At 50.4% G+C, this 13992-nt stretch overlaps 7 protein-coding genes across 7 annotated transcripts; 4 read left to right on the top strand and 3 right to left on the bottom strand.

The window, feature by feature from the left end:
• Positions 1 to 740: 740 nt before the first annotated feature.
• On the top strand, positions 741 to 2011 carry V2A60_003968 (glucose-induced degradation complex subunit VID24; the record flags this gene model as incomplete). The annotated part of the gene is made up of 4 exons (XM_083255292.1): positions 741 to 1253; positions 1303 to 1453; positions 1540 to 1897; positions 1945 to 2011. 4 exons carry the CDS (start codon positions 741 to 743, stop codon positions 2009 to 2011), a joined length of 1089 nt encoding a protein of 362 aa, XP_083111418.1.
• Positions 2012 to 2266: 255 nt separating this feature from the next.
• On the bottom strand, positions 2267 to 3746 carry V2A60_003967 (tRNA (guanine-N2-)-methyltransferase; the record flags this gene model as incomplete). Its single annotated transcript, XM_083255291.1, has 4 exons — positions 2267 to 2449; positions 2517 to 2691; positions 2741 to 3585; positions 3633 to 3746. The coding sequence occupies 4 exons, from the start codon at positions 3744 to 3746 to the stop codon at positions 2267 to 2269; spliced, it is 1317 nt and encodes a 438-aa protein (XP_083111417.1).
• A 313-nt stretch (positions 3747 to 4059) lies between these two features.
• V2A60_003966 (ribonuclease P 40kDa subunit) lies at positions 4060 to 4976 on the top strand (the record flags this gene model as incomplete). The annotated part of the gene is made up of 7 exons (XM_083255290.1): positions 4060 to 4179; positions 4232 to 4370; positions 4422 to 4484; positions 4536 to 4637; positions 4689 to 4814; positions 4862 to 4892; positions 4952 to 4976. The coding sequence occupies 7 exons, from the start codon at positions 4060 to 4062 to the stop codon at positions 4974 to 4976; spliced, it is 606 nt and encodes a 201-aa protein (XP_083111416.1).
• Positions 4977 to 5347: 371 nt separating this feature from the next.
• On the bottom strand, positions 5348 to 5989 carry V2A60_003965 (uncharacterized protein; the record flags this gene model as incomplete). Its single annotated transcript, XM_083255289.1, has 1 exon — positions 5348 to 5989. The coding sequence occupies one exon, from the start codon at positions 5987 to 5989 to the stop codon at positions 5348 to 5350; it is 642 nt and encodes a 213-aa protein (XP_083111415.1).
• Positions 5990 to 6806: 817 nt separating this feature from the next.
• V2A60_003964 (tRNA ligase) lies at positions 6807 to 9229 on the top strand (the record flags this gene model as incomplete). The annotated part of the gene is made up of 2 exons (XM_083255288.1): positions 6807 to 8936; positions 8984 to 9229. 2 exons carry the CDS (start codon positions 6807 to 6809, stop codon positions 9227 to 9229), a joined length of 2376 nt encoding a protein of 791 aa, XP_083111414.1.
• A 1447-nt stretch (positions 9230 to 10676) lies between these two features.
• V2A60_003963 (mitochondrial 54S ribosomal protein uL10m) lies at positions 10677 to 11654 on the bottom strand (the record flags this gene model as incomplete). The annotated part of the gene is made up of 1 exon (XM_083255287.1): positions 10677 to 11654. One exon carries the CDS (start codon positions 11652 to 11654, stop codon positions 10677 to 10679), a length of 978 nt encoding a protein of 325 aa, XP_083111413.1.
• Positions 11655 to 12127: 473 nt separating this feature from the next.
• Positions 12128 to 13659, top strand: V2A60_003962 (uncharacterized protein; the record flags this gene model as incomplete). Its single annotated transcript, XM_083255286.1, has 4 exons — positions 12128 to 12432; positions 12483 to 12898; positions 12948 to 13582; positions 13639 to 13659. 4 exons carry the CDS (start codon positions 12128 to 12130, stop codon positions 13657 to 13659), a joined length of 1377 nt encoding a protein of 458 aa, XP_083111412.1.
• Between the last annotated feature and the right edge of the window lie 333 nt (positions 13660 to 13992).

The following is a 13992-nucleotide window of genomic DNA, read 5'->3' as shown; positions in this document are numbered from 1 at the left end:
TGAGAAACTAAGTAATTCAGTCGGCGAGCCGTCGCACCCAAGAGGGCACTCGATCGAGGCGCGGACACCATACCTATGTAGAAGCGGGTATCTTCTACGGGCACCTGACGCTTCATGGTACCTCCCCGTTACAAACCGTCCAGCTCGCCGACCCAATCCCGCCCAACTAAGTAAGTACTTACCCCCAACTTAAGTACCTACCTACGGTAGGTAGGTACTTACTATTACTGATAAGTTGGATACCGGCACCTACTTTTACCTAGGTACCTACCAGAGTGCGTGCACCGCAGGGCACCCATCGTTACCGGTGCCAGTTTCTCCACACATGTCAACCCGAATTCGCCTCCCGGTCTTTCTTCCTTTTTCGCCCTCTACCGTTGAATCCTACAGCCTTGATCTAATCGACCAAGCGGCTATCCACCATCGGTTCTCTGCTTGTTTTGAAGTGCGATCCGGTTTTTATGGTCGAGGCGATCTGGGTATGCGATCCCGGACGATATCTATAAGCGCAGCTCAATGATCCGCTCCCATCCAATCTATCACGCGTGGTGATACTGTCACCTCATTCTTCTCGGCAACTCAACAGCTTGACAACTCAGGTGAAGAACATCAACCCGCTATTGGGCACTGCAATAAAAGCCGGGGCTTTTCACCCACCGCCCTTGATTGGCGACATTTTCTTCGCTGACGATTTTCCGCCGTCATCGTCGTCGATTGTCACTGTCTGTTCGGTCGCAACAATGCCGACACCATCCTCCGAACCGCCGCTCAATCCTTCGTCGCCGCCGCCGTACAACTTTTCGACTTGTCCCGACGATTTGCAACATTCATCCCATAGCGCCCAGACATCCCGTGAAGAGATGACCCCCGGCTTGGAGTCGGGTTCGGACAGGCGGAGCCAATCAGCCCGCGAGGCTCCTTCCGTAGCCTCAGAGCCGTCACAAAACTTAATGGGAGAGGATTCCTTGGTCACGGACGAGCGCATCTCCGCCGAGCCGTCGTCACGGGCGTCCACAGTGTCTCCGCGCCCTCGATCTAGCGCGACTGGCGCAACTTCACCCCCTCCCGACCTCGGCAACACCAAACAGCAAGAGCTCGAGCGTCAGCCTGGCGCTGATCACAAGGCTGTTCCGGGCAGCCCTTCTCTATCTGACACCGTCAACCGACAAGAGGCAGATGACAACCAGTCCGATATAGGTGACGATTATACACAGAGTTCTTGCTACACTGGCCTCGATTATTCCAACAAAAGAGTACGCTCTTCCCTTACATATACAGGGAGATAGAAACTAACGGGTCTAGTCCATTCCCTCCAGTCCATCATCGTACCTGCGAGCGGGTACTAAATTCCACGGCACGCAACAGTCTGAAAGACAGGTGTATGAGGTTCAGGTCGAGATAAAATATGTCGACATGCGCGAGTCATTCCTGTGTGGGTATCTACGTATTCAAGGTACGTCCCATTGCCTTTTACCTGGCAAAGTCACACCGGGTCACACCGATTTCGCAAAAGTTCCCGCTGACAAAAGACTGTACTAGGTCTCACGGAAGATCACCCCACTCTAACCACTTACTTTGAGGGCGAAATCATCGGGTCAAGATACAGCTTCTTCACACAGCATGACGACTGGGGTGCCAATACCAAGGTAGATTTAAGCCACTGGTCCAAGTTTGGTGCATTTCGGCCCTACCAAAAGCAGGCCAAAAAAGGGTCCGCAATCATACCTGATGTTGCGCAAAAGGAATTTATATTTATGCGATGGAAAGAGCATTTTCTAGTCCCGGACCATCGTGTTCGGACTATTCATGGGGCTAGTTTTGAAGGCTTCTATTATATATGCTTCAACCAGGTCAAAGGCGAAGTCAGTGGCATCTACTTCCACTCCAAGAGCGAAAAGTAAGTCGGTTACGTGTTTCCAATAACACAACGCTAACGGCGCACAGGTTTCAACAACTGGAGTTGAAGCATGTCCCGGATCGAGGGTGCTTTATGGCCATGGAGTTTCGATAAAATCTTTCGCCTAGTAGGTACCATCGGGAAGCTACTGGGTACTGAGACTGAGTAGCACACCTGTTAGTATGCTGATATCATATACGCATTGTTTTATTTCACGGGGCTTGCAGCATGCACGGTATTGGGTTTTGTTGGTCTGGTTGAGCCCTATTGAAACAGATTGCTGGGTCTTTGCTTGGGAGCTGGAACGGGTGCCTTTGGTTTACGAACGTCATGGGGACCAGTTTGGTTGATAAATCTTGCATCTAGCTTTTAGCTATCACTTTGGAATTTCCTAAAATACCCGCGCCGGAACGGATTCAGTTCATTGGCGGTGGTTCCAATTTCACTGATGAGTTTCCTGTCAGAGTATGCCTCGAGCGCCTCGGTGGACACTTCCGAGTCTGGTATGCGTCGATACGTAATCAGTCGTCGGGACCCTGTTGGTGTTAGCCGCTGCCGCTGTTAGTACATGGGAAAGGTCTGACTTGCATTTGTTGAAAACCTGTACACAATTGGCTACGATCTGAAGACTTGGGTGCGTCGGGGCTGGGATCTGTTGGTCTTCCTCGTTGGCCGTTGGCATCCAAAACGACAGTCTCCCATTATCGACGAGAGTTTCCACCGCAAAAATGAGTATATCGTCCAGGATTGCCATGAAACTATACGGCTTTTTGGGTGGCACATAGTCAAACTCCCTATGCATGTCAGCAGCCGCTCGATGTCTATTCTGTCATGGCAACTCACATGCCGTGTTTGATGCCGCGTTCGACGAGCCAGGGGGTTTTCTCTGGGTCTTTTAACCCGAGCACTCGCAGACCTTCTCTAACTCCGTATGGTGGATCGCAGACAATGCCATCCCATATTCTCCGTCTACGCATTGGACTATTTGTGACGTCGGCAGCAAAGACATCACCCAGTAACGACTCGATATCGTACTGTCCAAAATTTCCCTTGAGGCTCTTTCCGCCGCCCTGGCCTCGGATACTTCGTCCATCTATATCACTTCCCCAGCTCATTGCGCCGAAATGAGCACATGCAATCGGAAATGACCCTGTTCCAGCGAATGGATCGTAGAAAATTTTGCCAGGTGCAGCCAGTGCGATATTCGCCGTTATCAGAGCAAGCTCGGAATCCATGCTTGTGGTTGAAATGTACTTTCTTTTCTTTAGATCAAACTTGAGCACAATGTCACGGGCTGAGTCGGCAATAAAACGTCCTAGATGATAGTGGTCAGGGTGCTCGATTCCCATAGGGACACTATTCCATGGCCAGACTTCCAGTATTGTGAAAATTTCGTCAGGGTTCTTCATTATGATAGGTCCTTCAAATGGTAGAAATCGGAAGTTGTTGATCACAGACAGCTGGCTGGGCTTAGACCGCGATCCTTGATAAGAATCAAATACAAACTTGAAAGATGAACTCTTGTACCTCGGCCACTCCTGGCTGCTTGTCGCTTTGACGGATTCGTTGAGCTCTTTCAGGTCCTTGCCCGAACCCCACAGCTCGTGAATTGACTGCGCCATGATGGAACGACGGATAAGCCTCTTCGCCGCATCCGCAGAAGGAAGCCTGACGATACAGATGGGTGACTGCTCACTGTTAGAATGATTCAACTCTACTGTGTGGTGACTCTTACCGCTTCGTTGTATTCGATGATCTCGATGGGTACGTTCTCGATCATTGCTAGGGCTTGTATTTCCGGAATGCGGAAGGTCTCGTGCGCCTGCGCAAACTTAATGATGAAGTCCATCATGCACACAGGCACGGCCACAGACGGACAACAGGCACGTTAGCTGAAAAATAACCGCACCAGAAAAAAAAAGAGCGAGAGCACAATGCCAACAGAGTCCTGCGAAGCTCAAAGATACGTCAATTGGCCAAGGTTGTTACTCAAGTGCAGGGTAAGTGGGACGGACTATCGAGAATTTTTACGGCATACACTCCAGAAAAAGCAGCACCTGCTGCCTCAACCTACCCTCCACGAGCTACCCAGAGCTAAATTGCGCCGTAGCGAAGCGGTAACAGAAGAGGCACAGCGAAAAAAACGATCGAATGCATACACTATGTCGTCAGTGTATCAGAAGCTGCGATGCACCTTTACAGCGGCGAGCATAGAGCCGGAGCAATCGCAGGCGAAACAACGACCTGCCAGCAGTTTTCGCAGTAAGGGCTTCGTACACAGGGTAATGCCAACATGGACGCCCCCAGAGGCCACCAATGACTGATGGAATACAGGTAGATGTGGTCTGTCCTGACCACTGGAGCACTGCTCTGGAGCTACTGGTACAGCGTACCTCAGCACATTATTATAGAGCTACAGCCACTCTGTCCCAGATATTTGAAAAGGACTTCCTTCGATACTATGTTAAAACAGGTACGATGGTGTTTGTATGAACGACTCCAATGCGAGACTGACAATGCAAAGGGAACATCTCTATGCTCTCGGAAGGAAATCCCACCTCAGGCAACAGCTTCGCCCTCAGCGGAGGTATGGAAAACTCAGGATACAAAATACACTCTCGGCTGATATCCGGCATAGGAAAACTCAGGATGTATCTCGACAGAGAAACATACGAGCGCTCAGGCCTACCCGGAAAAATTGACGAACGCAATGGAAGTAGAGAGATGCGGCCGAAGTGGTGTAAGTGACCAGCTGTATACATTGACGATAGACTGACCTGACGTCTAATAGTTGTTGCCTACGATCTGCAAAGCCCATCCATGCAACACGGCAAGCGAGGCTTCGACCGGCTAGTCTACGGCTGCAAAACCATATCAGACACACCTATGAACTGGATATTCACATTGGAAGATTCATGTAAGCTTTATTATGATCTCTGTTACAACTTGCTGACAAAATTGCAGCTGATGAGCCGAAAACCTTTGACCAATTCTCGTACACAGCTGTAGTACCAATACCAAAAATTTCTCGACTCATCAAAACACACCAAGTAGTGACGTCTGCGATGCCCAACTTTGAAGATGATTGGATGGAAAGCTCAGGTGCGGCAGTAGAGCTATATGAGTGGATTTCATTGGTACGACTGGAAAGCCCACGAGTGCTGTACAGCGATTTTATCGATCCATACATCTCGCGGTATAGTATACCAGACTGTTCATCAGGAGAAACGAGCGTTCGCCACATCAGCTGGGACGGGCTCTTTAGTTCTTCGTGGGTATCAGAGTTGGCATGTGCATTAATAATGGCTTGCCCAGAAGAATCATGGTTCACCATCAGTGCAACCGACATGACGACCAGTGGACTAGGCGGTAAAAGCGAAACTACTGTCTTGAAGCCACCTGGACAGAGCTCGAGATATTTCATGTGGGATATCAAGCATAACTGAAACCTCATACTCGCTTCGATCTGGTATCTCTCTCCTCGCCGAGGCCCTGGTCCGTAATTGCGTCTTCGACAAGTCTTCTGAGATCTGCCTGGCCCTCTGGCGTGTTGAAGTCGTCACGTTGGGCAAACTCCTCGATACGTCGCTGAAAATTCTGGTCCACCTCGATTGGAACTTCGGCTTCGCTTATGGTCCCGAATGTGACCTGCATGCCGCCTGGGGGAGGGACGACTCCAGATGGCAGCGCAGAGGTACCTGAAATTGCCTGGTGAGCAGTTTGCCCGGGATCGAGAGAAGCCAAGTACGTTGCCACATCTGGAAAATCCCCCTCGCCCTCAATCTTCTCTGCCGCCGTGAGACCCTCGAGGCTCCTGTGCTGTATATCAACACCAAGCTCGAGCAGGGTTTTGGCTGCACCGACAGTCTCTACCACAAAAAGAGCAGTTTCATTGTCCTCGTCCTGAAGGTTCACATCAACATTCAGCTCATTGACCAATGCTCGAAGCAGATCAAGATGATTGTAGCTTGCAGCAGCGTGGACTAAAGAGTAGCCGTGCTCGTCTTGCGAACTTGCAATCTCTGGGTTTTCTCTCAGCAGAGGAAGGAGCTGTGGGCTGTTATCTGCAGCCAGCAGAAAGGGATTCGCCATTCGGATGATGTGGTTTGGTACTGTTGATTGTGGTTGTGGGGAAGGAGGACGAGGAGCAGAGAGGAAAAATTAGCCTTGCACCTACTACTAAAGTGGGTAGGTAGCTACTTATGTATAATATGTATCCGTAATGTGTATCAACTACGATCACTACCTTGGCGCGTTGGCGCAGTGGCGAGCCTCGCACAAACTTATGCCGTAGTACAATTTAGATCTACATAGCAGACAAAAGGAATATCGGTGAAGTGGACCTGATTCTGCATTCTCGAAAGACTGCCTAGCTAATGTATAATTCGCATCTCGCTATTTTTCTTTTCCTGCGCCACCAACACTGAGCTGTAGCAAGGACCGAAAGCGGGAATGATGAGTCTACTAATTCTCGGCAAAGACTCATCCCATTACACGGCTAGAGCTTGCACCTGGAAGTAAATGAGACAGTGTGACGGTCAGGCAGCTTGTCTCGCAGCTTTGCCTGACTGAGTCACAAATAATGCCTACTAAGCTAGGGTAGGGTGGGGCATAGAAAGCCTCATACCCAGCTTTTACTGTTTGCTGAATATCGAGTGTTTACACGAGCGCTACTCAGTCAGCCGGTGGCGCAGTATATCAAGAAGAAGCTTCCTCACCCAAGGTATCTAACAGTGCGGATTTCCTAAGAGCTCCGCAACCTGCGACTTCAAATACAAGAGTTGATGTCCAATAGCACCACATCACGCCTATGACTGCTGGCGCGAAACCCTACCTGAGGATCGCACACGTAGGCTCATTTACGACGAGCAGTGGAAGAATTATCGCAAAATTTTGCAAGGGTTCCACAATGGCTGGTATTCCGTACTTTGAGCAGGATCGAGACCGCATGACCCAGCTTATGCAGTCACTGGAGCAGTTTAGAAAGGAGAACCACCGTGGCAAGGCGTCCGTGAAGAAGACTCCATTTCAAGTTAAGGAGTCACCAAACAATATTACCGTCGACTCTTGGAGATTCCAGGAATGGGACTACAAGCGCCGAGACCTCCCAGTATATGCCCGTGGACTATTCACCACCAAGACACGCAAGAACGGCTACGAGATTGCTGTGCGAGGCTATGACAAGTTCTTTAACGTTAACGAAGTACACGAAACCAAGTGGGAGAATATCCTGACGAAAACCAGAGGGCCGTACGAACTCACCCTCAAGGAAAATGGGTGCATCATCTTCATTGCCGGTCTTGAGGACGAAACTCTCGTTGTTTGCAGCAAGCACTCAACAGGAGATCGCGGTGGCGAACTGACCCATTCCAAGGCCGGAGAAACTTGGATCGAGAAACAGCTTCAAGCAATTGGAAAGACGAAGCATGAACTAGCTCGAGAACTCAGACAGCGCAATGCGACGGCTGTTGCTGAACTCTGTGATGACGCCTTTGAAGAGCATATTCTGGCGTATGGCCCAGAAGAAGCCGGTCTCTACCTACACGGAGTCAATCTCAATCTGCCCGAATTTCATACATATCCCAGCACGGATGTTCAGAAATTTGCAGAGGACTGGGGCTTTCGCAAGACCAACTATCTCGTGTTTGAAGATGTCAACAAGGTCAAAGAATTTCTCGAGGATGCTTCCACAACTGGCGCATACGATGGTCGTGACGTTGAGGGCTTCGTAATTCGCTGCAAAATGTCGGGTAATCCAGCAACTCTCCCATATCAAGATTGGTTCTTCAAGTTCAAGTTCGAGGAGCCATATCTCATGTACCGACAATGGAGAGAATGCACAAAGTCATTGATCATGAACAAGTCGCCCAGATTCAAGAAGCACGTTGCTATTACCGAAGAATATCTCCTATACGCCAGGAAGCGCCTAGCTGCGAGCCCTGGACTCGCTAAACTGTACAACCAGAATCACGGAATCATTGCTCTACGCAACGAGTTCCTCGACTACAAGAACATGAAAGGAAGCGAGGCCGCCAACATGGATCATTCAGACGTAACTGTCATGCCGGAAGTCAGAAATGACGTTGTCCTGGTGCCGATTGCAACCATTGGATGCGGGAAGACAACGCTCGCTCTGGCATTAACAGAGCTTTTCGGCTGGGGACACATTCAGAATGACAACATTTCTGGAAAGGGTCGACCTCCTCGATTTACCAAGGCAGTACTGGAGCAGCTCAAAGACCACTCTGTTGTATTTGCCGATCGTAACAATGCACAAAAGCACGAGAGGAAGCAAATAATTTTTGACGCCAAGACTCAGCATGAGTCTGTCAAAATGGTGTGTCTCAACTTCCGTCATGACCAAGAATCTCTTGAAGAAATTCGACAGGTAACGCGCGATAGAGTTATTCAACGTGGCGATAATCACCAGACAATCCACGCTGCTACCGACCAGGAAAAGTTCCTTGGGGTGATGGATGGGTTTATTGGTCGCTTTGAGCCTTGCTCGCCCTTTGTGAGGCCAGATGACGGCTTCGATGCCTTTATTGACCTGAGCCCTGTTGCAGGAAGTCGAAAGAATCTCGAAGACGTCGTGACGAAACTTCATGAAATATTTCCCAATGTGGTCAAGCAAGTGCCGACAGCCGAGCAACTGGACAAGGCGATCGAGTCGGCGTTTAACTTTAAACCAGACTTCAGGCACGAGATTCCGGATCGAAGCAGCAAACAACCAGCCAAACAGCAACAGAAGAAAGAAAGAACCAAGCCCAAAGAGCTTGAATATATGTCCATCGTTATTCCAAGAGATGTCGTTAATAGCACGCTTGATAAGGCATTTGCCTCGTGTGATAAGGAAATATCGCGCAGCTACATGCAACTGAAGCAAACCCGCCGAATACAAACAGCTTTTCATGTAACGCTTCTGCATAGAGCCAGCGCAAAAGAGTCTCCTGAGCTGTGGCAACGTTACGTTACTCTACACGACACTGCCGGCGGAGGAACGGGAAAGCTTGGTGAATGTGATGTGGTCATGGAGAGAGTGAGTCTGTTTCCTGGGAGCTACGGAATAGAGGCTGACCATGATAGGTTGTTTATGATCAACGGATAATGGCTATTGTAGTCCGAATCGACGACAAGTCCAACACATGGGATTGCGCGAATCGCGTAGCGCATATTACCGTGGGTACAAGAGACAGTACGGTCAAGCCCAAGGAGAGCAATGACCTGCTGGCAAAGTGGCTTGACAATGGCTCTGATGGCATCATCAAAGAGGTCGTGTTTTCGGATAAGGTCACGGTGTCATGCAATGTTCATCCAGTACTTGCGCGGTGAGTTCGTGGAATCCTGGCATGTCGACAAATACTATTTGGTGTACTTGCTACTTGCCCATTGCATTGCTCATTATGCACATCGTATAAAAATAGTATATCAGTATGTATCGGGAAGCTATAGAAGTGCAATCTAAACGCGAGTGTCTGCTCAGACTTTCTAAAAATGTAATGCAACGTTGTCTACTCGTCGTCTAGTATCCTCGCTGCTATCTTCCCGAAAAATGGAACTTCGAACCTAGGACAGGATTAGCTTCCATCACTGTGCTGTCTGTGCTATTATTACATACCTGTCTAGTATTTCAGCATCGCGATATGCTTTGAGGGAGAGGAAACTGATTAAGACGAGATCTCCCAGAAAAAGAAGCCAGCTGAAGAATTTCGACCACGAGACGACGAGATGGAGCACCATGATTGCTGTGAACAGTAATGCGGACTGCCAGGCGTGGAATCTGGACTTGTTAGATCTATTCATTGGTGCACTTCAAATATTTCATACCAGACATACCTGACGTAGTCGCTATTTCTCTCTAGTATAAGAAGTACGATAGCGCCAATCGGGGGAAACGCCAAATATGCCAGACAGGCTTCAAGGTCTAGTCTGATTCCGAGACTGGTGTCAAACTCGCTCACTTCCGCCGCGGGATAGGCTCCAGGCAAGGGGTTCTCTGCGGTTGCAGAGCTTCCACCAGACCAGCCGCTCGTTTGGCCATCGAACCCTGCCCAAGCCCTCTGCGGTTGAGGGTGCTGTAACGGAGGCTGGCTGCGCACGGCATTGATGGGCGAGAATGGTCTTTTTCTGGCGTCGGTAGAGGCGCGCGGAGATGTGCTATAGTCGGGAGGAGAGGCCACTCGACCGTGCTCAGGCGGTGAGGACTGGTACGGTGCAAAATCCATCTTCGAGAGCTGGTCGAAAGAGTTCCGAGGGGGCGCGCGTCGCCACTAGGCTCCTGGTAGCGAAGAGCAATCGACGGCTTTTCTGACAGTGGTGTTGGCAGCCGGCTGAGTTTAAATTGGGCAATAAAGCTCGAGGGACTTAAGATGTATATTTGCGATTTTCTTTTGTAGTTTGCGGTAACGAGTCGAAAGATGACGCGTGTTACGTCGTCACATGAACCGTGATAGCTTGAAGCTCTTGTGGGGTTTTGTTAAGTACCTAAGAGTGTCCGTCTTGTGCCAGCCTAGGTACCTTAATAGCTAGGAAGGTAGTTACATCTCATTGGCATTCGCGGAACCTACTCATTTCAGAATCAATTAATGTATTCATTGTCTTGAATCCGGCCTTGCGCCTTTCTTTTGTGCATTATTGACTAAGAATTGATTTTTTTTCGACGCTGCTCGCTGACTGTATTGGTTGGTCGTGATTGACAACCACCAAGCGTGGAATCGAGTATTGTACAGGAAATCGACTGATTTTGTATTATACAATGCGTGTACTGCGTACACCATAACTATTCCTCCTTGAGCTGCTCTTTCCGGCCCTCCAAAGCCAGCCACAAGTTCTTACTTCCATCCTCCAGCGTAGTAGTAATTCCGAGACCCGCGCTCTGCAGAACATTTACCAGCTGAGTGCGTAGTCCATCCAGGCCACCGGGAATGCCGCCCACCCAGTTGACGCCAGGCTGGTCAAAGACCTTGCCTTCGATGCGACCACCAACTAGAGTTAGCTTGGCAAGGCCGTTCTGACAGACTGGGTCGTGATAGCCTGGGTTTTTCTTTCTCGTCGGCGCTGGGAAACTGCCAGAGACCGGTGATAGGATACTAAGCGCAGCAGCAAGATGTGTAGGTGACACTGCCGGCATGACGAGCGCCGCAACAGGGCCAACCATAAGCGGTGCTATTTGGCTGTAGGCCGACTCGACCGTCACTTCTGCTTTGTGAATGGCCTGGTATGCCGCTTCTGATAGGTCGTGGATAATCGGACCCCTTGCGGTGCGCGCGGTGGTGCCCATAGCCGCGGCGGCCTCCGGACTGTAGAATTCGACAATCTTGAGGGCGACGTCAAACATGTTTGTCCTCAGCACCTGCAGCTGCACATTGTTGCTGATCTCAATGGGCTGCCCGTCTGGTCTGACGATTGTAGAGGGGACCGCCGATACGGCCTTTTTGAGCTCTCTCCGCACTGCGGCCCATTCGACAGCCGTCAAGTTGCTGTGCTGAAAGAATAGGATCAAGGGTGTTGTGCGCAGTAGGGATGTGTAGGTTCGAATCATCTGGCTTTTTCTCGTCTCTGCAGGTCGTGCGCTTGGGGGCTTTGTAGCAGGCGAGTACTGAACCTGTGCGTCTGCGGCGCCAGCATGCGCGATGCTGGCAACAGCATATTGTCGACGAACAGGTTCACGGCCAATCAGGGGGGCGCGGGTTGCAGTTGGCCTACCGCAAAGGCTAAGAATAATGCTTCTGGAGAACCTCGAAATTCTCTGCACCATCTTGAGCAGACAGGCGCTTGTCCAGGCGCGGTCTATGACGGGAACAAGAGGTAGGAACAAGTACCATAACGATTGATGCTCCAGATGCTCGTGCTGCGGCAAGCATTTCCGGTAATGATCGGGAAAATCATCTGCCGCTCCGAGAGCCCTCTACAAAGCCAGGTACAGTGAACTGGCTGGTGTGGGCCGAGCTGGCCACTGCTAGGCTGCCAGAGTGATGGCGCGTGCTGTGCTTAACAAAGCTTAGCACACACCCAACTCAGCGTCTCACTACTTCAGTTCCCTTCGCGCAAGCAATTCATCAAACGACAACAGCCCCCCTGGGCAAGAATTCGCTCTCCGCCAAGGACAATCGACTTCGATATAACTGTTTGAAATCATTTCTCTGTACATCGTTTGCACTTTCACCTACTAGCACTGCAGGAACAGCACCACCTCCCACCACTCCATAGCCGCCACTCTCACTCGTCATCATGTCGACGCTCGAGGAGCTCGAGGATCTCGATCGCCGGGAAAAGGACGATAAGAAGAGAGAGAACCGCGATGGAAAGAGCAGCAAGAATGCAGAAGCAGATGAAGAGATGAAGGAGGCTGACGAAGAAGATGACATTCTAGACGAAGAGATTCTGGGACTTAGTACGCAGGACATCCTAACAAGGAAAAGGCTTCTAGAGAACGATTCTCGTATCATGAAGAGCGAACTTTCGCGACTCTCGCACGAAAAGGCGGCTATGGGCGAAAAGATTAAAGAAAATGTGGACAAGATTGCGAATAATAGGTAGGTGGTTTAGTGGTGATACTGGTGACGTCTTGGGCTGACCTTGCCAGACAACTACCTTATCTGGTTGGAAATGTTGTCGAGCTTCTAGACCTAGATCCTACCGCCGAATCGTCTGAGGAAGGTGCCAACATTGATCTCGACGCCACACGGGTTGGCAAGTCTGCTGTTATCAAGACGTCCACCAGACAAACAATATTTCTGCCGCTTATTGGCCTTGTTGACTCTGAAGCGCTCAAGCCTGGAGACCTCATTGGCGTCAACAAAGATTCGTACCTGATTCTTGACACACTGCCCGCGGAGTATGACAGTCGTGTCAAAGCCATGGAGGTCGACGAGAAGCCGACTGAGCAGTATACCGACGTCGGAGGCCTCGACAAGCAAATTGAGGAGCTTGTTGAGGCCATAGTATGGCCGATGAAAGAGGCGGACCGGTTTAAGAAGATCGGCATCAAGGCCCCCAAAGGCATGACTGCATTTCCATCCGCCTATGCTGTTACTGACCTCATTTTTAGGCGCCCTCATGTACGGCCCTCCCGGCACCGGCAAGACTTTGCTGGCACGAGCGTGCGCGGCGCAAACCGAGGCAACGTTCCTCAAGCTTGCTGGCCCACAGCTGGTGCAGATGTTCATCGGTGACGGTGCAAAGCTAGTGCGGGACTGTTTCGCTCTAGCGAAGGAAAAGGCACCTGCCATCATTTTCATCGACGAACTTGACGCTGTTGGTACGAAGCGTTTCGATAGCGAGAAAAGTGGTGACCGTGAAGTACAGCGTACCATGTTGGAGCTTTTGAACCAGCTGGACGGTTTTGCCTCAGACGACAGAATCAAGGTCCTGGCCGCCACGAATCGAATCGATGTACTGGATCCCGCCCTGCTTCGCTCCGGACGTTTGGATAGAAAGATCGAGTTTCCTCTGCCAAATGAGGAGGCTCGCGCTCAGATTCTCAAGATCCATTCCCGCAAGATGACTGTTGACCCGGGCGTGAACTGGGGCGAGTTGGCAAGAAGCACAGACGAGTTTGGCGGTGCTATGCTCAAGGCTGTTTGTGTAGAGGCCGGTATGATTGCGCTACGTTCTGGCAAGAACAAAATCGGCCACGAGCACTACGTAGACGCCATTGCCGAAGTGCAAGCCAAGAAGAAGGATGTACGTTTCTGCGATCTACCAACTGTATGGAGCTGCTTGCTAACAATTGCTCCCAGACCGTCAATTTCTATGCATAGATGTCTCCCTCCGGAACAAAGGCAGTTTACGACATGTGCTGTTTGGTACTGCTGGGTGTGGCTGATGGTGCGCATGCGGAGTGCGCTCCGTGTAAGACTATTACTAGACAATATACCACTGATGCAGTCGAAAGCTGAACTGCTGATGCGTGCGCGGTAAATGTATGATGTAGAGCCATGTGGCCTGTAAAAACCTACCGCACTATTGACCCATATGGGCCACAGGGGGCTGTAAGGTACGCTGCACCGAGTAACGATGTACTTAGGATTACGGACTTGATAGCTGACACGATGTACGGCATACCTCTAACGGCTGGCTGCGGGGCCTAGCTG

The sequence above is a fragment of the Cordyceps javanica genome, chromosome 2 (assembly GCF_051103115.1).
Source record: "Cordyceps javanica chromosome 2, complete sequence".
Lineage (NCBI taxonomy): Eukaryota > Fungi > Ascomycota > Sordariomycetes > Hypocreales > Cordycipitaceae > Cordyceps > Cordyceps javanica.
Note: the sequence above shows the minus strand (reverse complement) of the source record. Positions and strands in the feature narration are given on the sequence as shown.